This window comes from Magnolia sinica, chromosome 12 (assembly GCF_029962835.1).
Source record: "Magnolia sinica isolate HGM2019 chromosome 12, MsV1, whole genome shotgun sequence".
NCBI lineage: Eukaryota > Viridiplantae > Streptophyta > Magnoliopsida > Magnoliales > Magnoliaceae > Magnolia > Magnolia sinica.
Window position 1 is genome coordinate 7,468,806 of NC_080584.1, and position 11,371 is coordinate 7,480,176.

General features: G+C 40.6%; 1 protein-coding gene across 1 annotated transcript; it reads right to left on the bottom strand.

Annotated features, from left to right (window-relative positions):
- Window positions 1-435: 435 nt before the first annotated feature.
- LOC131221977 (leucine-rich repeat receptor protein kinase MSP1) lies at window positions 436-8,307 on the bottom strand. The gene is made up of 3 exons (XM_058217282.1): window positions 7,074-8,307; window positions 5,444-5,632; window positions 436-629 (listed from the first exon to the last, which is right to left on the bottom strand). Exons 1-3 carry the CDS (start codon window positions 8,305-8,307, stop codon window positions 436-438), a joined length of 1,617 nt encoding a protein of 538 aa, XP_058073265.1.
- Between the last annotated feature and the right edge of the window lie 3,064 nt (window positions 8,308-11,371).

Consider the following 11,371-nt stretch of genomic DNA (forward strand, 5'->3'; position numbering starts at 1 on the left):
TTTGCCATTACGCAACACTCTGGCGAAAGACCTAGGGTCTAGCGAAAGGGTCACCGATTGCTGAAACTTGTCAGGAGGAAGGGGATCTGGCTTTAACACCTTAGATCTGGCCATCTTGACTGTTGCTATTCTTTCATCTATGCGCTGCCCATCCAACATCCCCATGGCAGCTCTCGCTTCTGCTTCATATAGGAAACAAATGAAGGCAAAACCCCTCGGGCGCCTGGAATCCGGGAATGTTGGGATGTAAACATCAATGACCTTCCCATATCTTTGAAATATAGTTAACAAATCTTGGTGGGAGCAGTCGAATGGTAGGTTCCCAGCAAACATGCTGAAGCCGTCGGATTTAATCCCTTGTTTCTGCAGGGTAGCTCCCCTCCTCTGAGTTGATCTCCCTCTGCTAGTCGCTCGAGGGTGCCTCAATCCCTTCTTTCACAAATCTGGGGACGCTATTGTTCCTCTGCCCTCAGATGGAGCCCTACTCTGCATTCGCCCTCCTTCAAACTGCTCTTCCTTCTTCACCTTGGAACCGTGACTCCTAGCGCTGATGTCCTTTAGTGTGGAAACCCCTCTGTGCGGAGCTCTTGCGCGGCGCACTTGCGCTGAAGGCTGGATTCGGGTGCCCGCTGCTATATGCATTCTTAATTTTAATAGCATTATGTGCATGTTTCTGTATCCCTGGTCATCAACGCATGTAACAAAATTGAAACTCTGCATCAAGTTTCTCACAAACTTGGATTGGATTCCAAATGAATCTAGTTGACTCATTAAGGTTTGGCCTGAGTTACCAACTCTTTGAACTATATATGCCCTGTAATAAAGCAAGTACTTTACAATGCAACCTTATTCCATGGATGCACTTTAGCCTCATTATGGATCTCTTCTTGATTGTTTATGTTTATCTCGTAAATTTAAGAAGTTGGGATCTTTTATTAAGTAGAAGAATGGTCATATGAGAAGTTGGGATTTTTACTAAGTAGCAAATGTTGGAAAAATGTGTTGGAAATACCGAAAAATAAAATAAAATAAGGTTAATTATTTTCATTTCACTAGGCTTAATCACGGAAAATATATGTTGTCCTTAAAGAGTGATTCGCCCCCTTATCAATTGATGATGGATTACAGGCGAATTGCTTCCAAGATAAGTCAAGCATGTCTAGATTCTGTGTGTAGCAATCACGAAGGGTCCACTTAGGAACAATTCAATGCAGCAGATCTTTTAGCAAAATCAAACAATGGATGTGTTTACAGTATTGTAAGATGGAGATGCTATCTGGAGGATCTAATAGGTGAGGAGAGTATTGGTGAGTTGATTGGAATTTGGACCGGAATGGTCCAGTTTATATAGGCACCAGGGAGTGGACCGTTGCTAGGTGGTCATCAATGGTTCAGAACATTTGAAAAATATTTCTGACCATATCATTAATTTGAGTCATTTCTGGTAGTGGGATTGAAAGATCTAAGCATTAGATCATGATGGCCCATCCGTTTTCTGATCGTTGTGGCTTTCAAGGCTGCTAACCGTTTTAAAAAACACTTAATCGTTTCGGATTAATAATCCAACCATTCTCAGTCACCTATAAAACGCCTGCTCATTTCAGATTCATCACACCTATGCTCATACCAGATCACTCGCACTGCCATTGCACCGTCTCGCGACGTTTCATGTAAGGTTACGAGGAAGAGGATACTTTACGACACGATGTGCACGTGGAAAGTGCGCGAACTAGCGCTACTACAACCATATTGCCTTCGCCCATGCCGGTGCCAGAGCACGCGCATGTTGAGGGTCAAATATTGCATATTAGACCCCAGTTACTACATGGATTTATGAACATGATACTGCTTAACGGTTTATTTTAATCGTGTTTGTGATGCAAGGTGAATCTAGGAGCGTGGACTAGAAAGGATGTTAAAAGCATGGATTTAATGCTTAGGTATCACCAAGGCATTAGATGGGACTTCATGGGACCAAGATCGAGGATTTACATGCCAGAGATTAGAGAAATTCCAGCCGCTCACTTCAAACAGGCCTGAAAATGTCCAGAATGCAAGATCATAAGGTTCCCACCATCTGATCGGCTTGAAACTTCATATATGGCCTGAGGACCATAAATTAACCGTACACATTGAATTTCAACTGTTTGATCCTTGTCGAAGTGGCTCAACGGATAGATCATCCCATAAACCATTGATTTTGGGCCCACTTGAGATCTGGATATTCTTCAAACTGGACCTTGACAGCTTAAATGAGATGAGAAAATGGATGGACGGATCAGATCTCTTACAAGTAGTACACTGGACCCCACCTGAGTTAGCTATGCATAGTGCACAAGTGCACTAGCTATGCACGGTAACGAAGAGATGGTCAAACCGTCTCTTGACCGAGACTCCTTCCTAAAAACAGAAATTCCATTTTCCTTCCAGCGTCCACACAGGGACTTGCAAACGGATCTTTGTGGGCCACCACCATACATCAACGGTCAGATCCGGACCGTCTATGAGACTCACACATCCCCTCTCACTCAGGCCTAGGTGGCGTAATTTCAAAAGACAGCGGATGTCAGATCTCAACCATCCAAACGTAAGACGGACAGTAGGGCAGAAAACCATGTGGGCCACATCGAATCTGAACCAAAATAGATCATACCCGAATGGTTTTTCAAGAAGAATCCGGTGTACGGGGTGGATTTCTCATTTGACGGAGTGTGTGGACCCTACTGCCCTCAACCACGAAAATGAAAATTTCGTTTCTTACGGCTTTGTTCGTGGAAACCGGAAGCTATTTGCGTTTTGCGGGCATCTGTGGGCCACCATCACGAGCTATATCTCCGATCCACACCGTCCATCAGGAAGCTCGGACAAAACTGTCCTAGACCTGACCTATTGAAGGTAGAGATGAACTCCGAGGTGGACGAGATCTTCATCCAAAAGAGGCTCTGTTACTGCGATACGCAAGACGTTGTTGCGTAAGGAGTTACGCACATGACCGACCCCTCTAACCGACTCCAGGTACATAAAGAAGGCTTGCAAACCGACCTCCCTGCCTATAAAAGAAAGAGAATAGAGAGAGAGTAGGGCATCTGGGGCTGGACGTGAAGCACAGAAGAGGGAGAGAGAGTAGAGTTGTTTTTTTTCTTTTTCTTTTTCTTTTTCTTTTTATTTTATTTTATTTTTGTTTAAGGGATTTAGCTTAATCATGTTATTAGGCTAAACCTCCTAGCTAAGGCTAAGAGGTGAAGCTTGTAGCATGATTGGGGCGTTAATTTTGCTTTGATTCATGGTTATTAAACTCTTATGGATTCTAGTTTGATTATTAAGGAATACTTTTACTTTTTAATGATTTATTGTGACTCAAATTACAGTAAATCTGCAATAGCTTTGATTATGTTCTTTTCATTATGAGATTGTGAACTTAGGAGGCCCTGTTGTTCGCCATCGTCTCATAGGCATAGTTGGGTGACGGAACCCTTCCTAACTTTCACAATTCTCTCATGATTGGCTGTGAGATTGGTAAATTGCTGTTGTTTGCCATAGTCTCCTGGGCATGGTTAGGTAACGGAATCACTTACAAATCTTCACCAATCTTATCTGTTGATGATTAGATTCGTGAGAAGTTCAGAGATTTGACAAATCTCTTCTTACCAACTGGATAAGATAGGACTCTGATTCCAGTTGTGTCCTTGAATCAGTGCAAGGTAATCTCCTAATTGCTACAAGTGGATCCTTGGCACCCTAGTTTCTTACCTCTGAATTCTTTAAGTTTTAGATTAATATTTCATTATTATTCCTTAAAATCATTCGATTTAGATTTCATTTTAATCTAGTTCTAGTTCTAGTTAGTTTCAGATTACGTAAAGGTTTCAGTCCCTTGGGATTCGACCTCGGTCTCACCGAGTTTATTACTACATCAGCGCGCCGGTGCATCTCAATCTCTAAAGCTCCAAATAAGAATATTATACACACCTCTACATATAAACCATGATTTTTCTCTTTTCATTTTCGATGTGGGACAAAAGCACACACCGCACTTCTCAATTTGAAATTTTCAAAAAACATTTTGGCATCAAAACGAAAATCCCAAAAATTTCGAATATTTTGATTTTTCAAAAACCATAAATTTCAATAGCAGAAGAATGATCTATATCACCGTACAATGAGGCATTCACATTGATGAATTTGTACATGAGATGTTGGGGACTCGTAAAAACACACGGAGTTGAATTTGCTTTCAAACATTATCTCCAATATCACTTGTTAGGAACTCATGGAAACACACAGAGTCAAATCAAGCAAAGTAATCGCAATTACACAACTAAATTCAACAGAGAACAATCCGAATATATGTGGAAAAACTCTTGCGAAAAAAAAAAAAAAAAAAACCCATGGTACAGAGCAAGAATGTACTATGCATAACAAAGATACAAGATATGGAACCTTACCGATCAAAGCCCCGAGAAGAAAACCCTACTTTTCTTCTCTACAAAACCCTCTCAACCCTTTAGCACATTTTTCTCCTTTTACCCTAATCCCATTTACACCCTCCTATTTAAGTAAAAACAGAAATAGAAACAATTTAAGCGAAACTGTGCAACACGCGGATCGATTGGTCGGGATCTTTCTACCTATTGACCAAAGTTTTCCACTTATCAAAAATACCAAAAACTATCCAAAGAGTTTCACCCAAAAACCAATTTAATTCGATATCCTTCGATTGTTCAACTAGACTATCGACCGGTCGAACTTCAATTGTCGGCTAAATTGTCGACCAGTTGAACAGACTGTTGACCGGTCGAAGGCTCCTCTTTCAGCGCCGATTTGAGGCATCCGATTTTCAACATGAGAATCGCGTGCAACTAGTTGTGTGTGGCACCTGCCATTGTGTATATGGCATCTAACCTCTCCAGCAGGGTTATCATACCATGAAAATGGGATATCCAAAAATTAGGCCAATCAGGCCAATGCAAATCATCAAGAGGGCTGCAGCAGGGAAGAAATGGACATTCACTCAAAAACTTTCAAATTTACATTGTGGCCCACTTGATAACTGGATTAGCCTAATTTATTTCAGCAATCCATTTTCATGCTCGGAAGACCCTCCTGGACAAGTTGGACTGACAGTAAGCCCCGTAAATTAGATCGTTGCATGGAAGTTTTCTTTAAAACTAATTCATATTTTAGGCATAAAGACTTGAAAGATGGTTAAATGAGCCAAATGAAAGGGTTGATTCTTTTGAGCAATGAATCAGATCCTTTTAGTACTGATTATTTCACCGTGAATGCATGCGTTGATGCCCTCCACTTCTTTCACTGTGAGACCGATGATGTGCGGGTGATGCTGAAACCAGAGAAGGCCCACACACCCGATTGATCATGTTGGATATCTGGGCCACACTCAGCTGGCGATTGCTTGAAGGGTCCACACACATCAAACCAATACCAATTGCCCGCTTTGCTTGATCGGATGTGGTGCTCGTCTTCTTCATCCAACCGTCCATCACCTTCCGTACTTCGCCTGGATAATGCAACCTCATCCATTCGATGAAACCCATGTCTCCTCTCTCGAAATCTTCTCGTGGACGCCTGTTGGCAACCAGCTCCAGCAAAAACATGCCCAATCTATAAACCTCTGTAGACGCAGATGAAAAAAATTAGAAGCCATTTTCAGTTAGGTGGGCCCACCTCTTTAGTGTGGACCAGAGTTCAGGATGATCCATCCGTGGAGAATATGGACAGTGAGATTCTTTTTTTTTTAAAAAGAAACTAATTATTAGCCGTCCGTATATGTGACCAACCTAATGACTGGACAGGCCTGATTTCTCATCATGATAGGTAGTGGTGTTTGCCACTTGATGAACGGCCTTGATTTCACATACGGGTCATATTGACAGGTGGGTCAGGGTAGGATTTGAGATTTTACTCTTTTGAGTAGTCACATATGAGGAGACTTGCGTACGTACGTGCATAAGTTTTATTGATTACATGCTTTAGAAATGCATTGCACCTACCATACATTCGAGCTGTGTGGGTCCTTCTCGCGATGTGTATGTGAAATCCAAACCGTCCATCTGTTGAGTCTCCTCATGTTATTGGTACATAATAAGAATCATCCTGACCCAAAACTCACATGGGACACACCACGGAGAGCAATGTACAATCATGTCTAAAACCTATATATTCGCGGGATTTGGCCCTCCTGAAATTTTGAATGTCCTGAATTCTGGTGGGTCCCTCCATCCTAGGGGGACACTGATGATTGGGTTGGATGGCATATAAACAACATGGCAGGCCCTACATTCAATCTGGAAGTTTCTACGGTGGATGTCACATGGGCGGGGTTGGATGGTGATGTAGGGCCGGTGGCAGACACTTTCATGTCCAAGATGGATAAGAGAAGGGTTGATTGCAAGCAGAAGTGATCATGATTATAAGAACCCTAAAACAGGCATATCTTGTCGTACCGACATGAGTTATCCGTCCCACATATGATTTTGGATAACAGAAGCTACTTTAGCCAACTATGCCTTCTATGCCGGTTGACCACGCTCTATTTACAAGATTCCATCGGATCAATTGTCTAAACTCCATTTTAATTATTTTTTTACTATTTATATTAAGTTTAGTTAGATAATAACTTTTCATACTTTCGTTTACAACATGAAAAGGGCAAATTGAATACTTAACTAATTTTGGCCAAAACCCATGAAGTCTAGCATAAATCATGATAGTTCATAAATGGTAAGTTTACATTTATAAGTCATGAATGTTAGGGAGTTAAGGTTAGAGTTTGACAATGAAACTTCTTGATAGGTTTGTAATCAACATTTAAAGGGTTGTAAATTTATTTTTATTGTCCATTAAATTATTTTTGAATTTATTAAATTTTATTTCTATTTTTTTATTTTCCCTCGTGGATTCGAAGAGTCTATGATACAAGAGAAGCTTCATGTACTGCGGTGGGCCCACACAGCTCGAAGATACTCATGTGATCATTCCTCTGCGTATAAAATGTAGAAGAGAATATATAATAGCCAAGGAAAGAATTTGAGACAGATTTAGGGTTTGCTTACTCTTTGAAGTACTGATCTGATCTCGAACCTTAAACCTTGAAATCAACGGCTCACAATCTCTGGACAGCAGAACACTACTTGTCCTAAGATCATATCCAACTCGTGGCCATTGATCCTCCAGATAACGCATGGCCTCGATCACTCCCATCAACACCTTCAACCTAACTTTCCATGGTGGGCCACCCAATAGCCATTTCTCAACGCTATCCCCATCCGTCCATCTCATCACTACAGCCCTTAATTCCCGACAATCACACCATCCCAAAACCGGAACCAAGTTCTTGTGGTCCATTTGAACAAGAATCCTACACCCTTCAATGAATTCTCTATGAAGAACGCTCGAGATCTTCCCTCTATAGATCTCAATGGCAATTGCTGTCCCATCTCTCATTACCCCACCATAGATCTCAACCGTCCAACTCCTAGCCACCAAATTCTCCTCTGAAAACCCATCTGTAGCCGCCTTTATCATAGCCGTTGTGAAATGGTGCCGTCTTTGAAAAAACAACGGTAGAAGATCTGGCCGCGTAAAACACACCCACCCAAAACAACCGATCATCATAACGATGAAGATCATGAAACAAATGACTAAAATGATGGGCCCCACGTTGAGTTTATGGTCATCTGCAAGGAGACCTGAGTGAAGAAAACTTGAGGAATTGAAGCGTTTGAAGAGTTGGGTCTTTGAGATATTGCTTTCAGAGAAGCTGTTGTAAGAGAGATTCAGAAATGTGAGGTTGGTTAGATTGGAAAGGGTCGAGATCGGAACGTCTCCGATCAGGTTGTTGTGGCTTAGATCAAGGGACTGGATTTGAGTGCAATGGAGGACGTCTGTTGGGAAGGCTCCTTTGAGGGAGTTGTTTGAGAGATCGATGGTTGAGATTGTTAGTGGGCAGTATTTCCAAAAGAAGTTGAAGGATAGATAGAGGGGTGTGATGATTGGGTGGGCCCGGAGGTCGATTTTGGTGAAGGAATCGAGGCAGTTGGGGTTGTTGGATTCGGTGCAGAGATGATGGGCGACGACAGTGGATTTGAAGATGTTGGAGAGGTCGGAGGAGGATGCACCGCAGTAACGGAGTGATGGGTTTTCGATGCAGTTCTTGACGATGGTGGCTTGGAAGTGAGGTGGCAGTGGTTGGTTGAGATCTTCTATGATGGATGAGGAGAGGATTGGAGGGATGGAGATGGAGATTAGGGAGAAGGAGAGGAAGAGAGTTGCAGAGGTGGAAGCCATGGAAGAGAGAGAGAGAGAGAGAGAGAGAGAGAGAGAGAGAGAGAGAGACATTGAAGTCACTTGACGGTTGGTATTCAAATTTCAGGTATTACGTGTCCGGGTTAACACGAGTTTGGACGCAGTTTGGCTAGTGACGCTGCCACTAGCCAGGTGGCTACTGGTTGGTGCTCTGTGGGCCCCGCCATGATGTATGTGTTTTATCCACGCCGTCCATCCATTTTTAAAGATCATGTTAGGGCTAATCCCCAAAAAGAGGCATATATAAAACTAATGTGGACCACACCACGGGAAAACAATAGTGATTGAATGTCCACCATTAAAAACCTCCTAAGGCCCACTGTAATGTTTATTTGAAATCCAAACTGTTGATTAGGTTTTAAAGACCTGGATGAAGGGGAAAAAAGAAACATCAGCTTGATCCAAGACTTTTGCGGCCCGCAAGAAGTTTTTAATGGTGGAAGTTCAATCAATACTGTGTGGTCCACCTGAGATTTGGATATACCTCATTTTTGTGCTCACATCATAAAATTGTATGAAAAAATTGACGGATGTAATGGATGAAACACGTACATCATGGTGGGGCCCACATATTTGTCTCGACACGCTTCGAGCCAGACCATTGATCTGAAGGTCCCTGCGTTGAATGACTCACAGCCAGACAATATCCGGCGTTGGACTACCGAAACTCTCCAACCGTTGGATAACAACTGGGAGTGTATTCCATTAGATCAACAGTCAGGATGTTCTTGTAGGCCCCACTTGAGTGAAATCAGGGACAGAGGGATGCACATTTGTCCCTAAGGACATATAATTCCTTACTTTTGGCATCAATATTTTAGTTGTGATCTCTAGTCAACAGGACATGTGATCCAAACCATTGATATACTGGGCCCCAGTGTGGATATGGTTAAGGGTGGCAATGGGCTGGGTCGACCATGACCCAATGACTATGACTTGGCTTTGGTTTGAGCTTGGGCCTGGTATGGCCTGATCAATATTCCAGTCCGGCTTGGTCTCTGGTCATTTTAGCCCAGCCTAACTTGATTCCTTATATATATATATATATACTTGAATATACTTGAATCATATTTTACAAATATGTTATTCTAATCAATAGGTAAACATCTATCTTGAATGTGGGCCATTGGTTTTATTTTATTTTTATTTTTTTGGCATGCATAGTCCACTTGATAGACGAATAATTAAGAAAAATTAAGGATTTTATCAATTTTTTAGCATGGTCAGTTGGGCTGAATTGGGCTTTTGCCTTCTATGGTAGGCCCTAAGCCCATGCCACACTTGGGTCTAGAGTTTCTGGTCAAGCCCAGGCCTAGCCTGACCCTGCCCATTGTTAACCCATGGACGGCTAATGTGCCAAAATCTCCTAGATGGAAGCATCCTGACCCTTCAATAAGTGGCTGAACAAACAGATGGTTAAGAAAGAGAGTACAAAAATGTTTCACATTCAATTGACAAAAGGCTAATACTCTATTGAGAGGATCTTCCAATCTTGGGGATTTTGTTTTATATGCTATTCAGAGTGGGCCCATCATAAGAATAGTACGGATCACTGACCATGGCCACACTCTTACAAACCGAAAACGAAAGTGTATTTTGCATACTCTTGGCTTGAGCATTAATGCATGGTGTTTATCTCATTTGTAATTTAGTTAGAGTTGCACGGTGTATTTGGAGATGTTTGAGAATATATGAAGATGATTGTATGATGATACAGCTGGAGTGCATCGAGCAGCGTCACATCATCCATTAAATAGCCTATTAAAGAATGTTCGTGTAGAAGTAATTAGGAGACTAAAGGCAGGAGTAGAAGTTATAAAGATGGTTAATGTAACAACCCTAAATTTTGGTACATTATAAAAATAAAAAAAAAAACTAAATTAAATATTTAAAGATTTTATTTTTAAATAAAAAATAAAATTAAGTCAATAGTTGAGTTGGTAGCGAAATTCTTAATTGAGAGAGAGGTTTAGGGATCGATTCTTGAAGTGGTAATAATAAATTTTTTATTAAATATCATAAAAAAATTTAAATTCAGGATAAGGGAGGATGTGCTCATCCTATCTTATGAGAATTTTAGAGATAGGAAACCTAAAATAAAAGGAAGAGAAAATTCTAAGAAGGCTAGATCAGGTAAGTTCTAATCGTTAGATCTTTTTAACTTTTTATTATGTTGTTAATTTCTTCTTGATCTATACAATGGATGGCATGGATCATCCACACCATCATTGTATAGGTGTGTAGAGTCAATTTTAATAAAGTGATGTTTTTATGATTTTAATCTAATTAGTAATATTTTAGGAATAAATTAAATAGATGGAATCTGATTGTGCTAAGATAGATCTGTACGGATCATATGATCCTTAAGGCCAAAATATACAAGGGCCATAATTTTTAAATCAATCTAACAATCAGATAGGCCACATTAGTCAGATCTAAAAGTGTTTAATAAAGGAATCTTAGATTTTTGCGCAAGTGTTGGTATCACTTGGCGTAGAAGGTCGAGATGGGTCATCGGTGTATGTGTGGTTAGATCCACACCATCCATCTAATGTGTAGAGGCAAAACATGATAATACCTCAAGAATCTGAATGATCTGACCATCCGATGGACCACCCCGATCAAATAATTATCATTCAATTTTATAATCTTAAAAAAGAGAAAAAAATATAATAGAAATTTTAATTATTTGATTATTTTGGATCTGGCCACCTAGGATGTTAATCAGAGGTGGGCCCCACCATGTAATAAAAACATATGATTAATAATGTTGTTGATATAGCTGATAGGATTTCTGAATTCAAACCAACATAATTACCATGTGGATTCTACACCACCAGACTCAGGTGAGTAACCCAACTTGTGTCATAATTCATTAAAATTAAAATAAATCTTGTGATTGTTTGATTGATTTACTGGTTTGAATATTTTGATATGATAATTGTACGATAAATTTATATGTGAATATTTTAATCGAGACAACTATGCCAAATATGAAAAATATGCATTTACATATCATCCCTCATTCATTGCATTGCATAATGCA

Bases quoted from the DNA above. Each gene is read 5' to 3' on its own strand.
- LOC131221977 (XM_058217282.1), bottom strand. From the start codon at position 8,307: ATGGCTTCCACCTCTGCAACTCTCTTCCTCTCCTTCTCCCTAATCTCC. The intron at 5,633-7,073 runs GTAAGCAAACCC...CTGCGTCTACAG, and splicing joins TCAGATCAGTACTTCAAAGA to AGGTTTATAGATTGGGCATG. The intron at 630-5,443 runs GTATTGGTTTGA...TGCATATAGCAG, and splicing joins TCAAGCAAAGCGGGCAATTG to CGGGCACCCGAATCCAGCCT.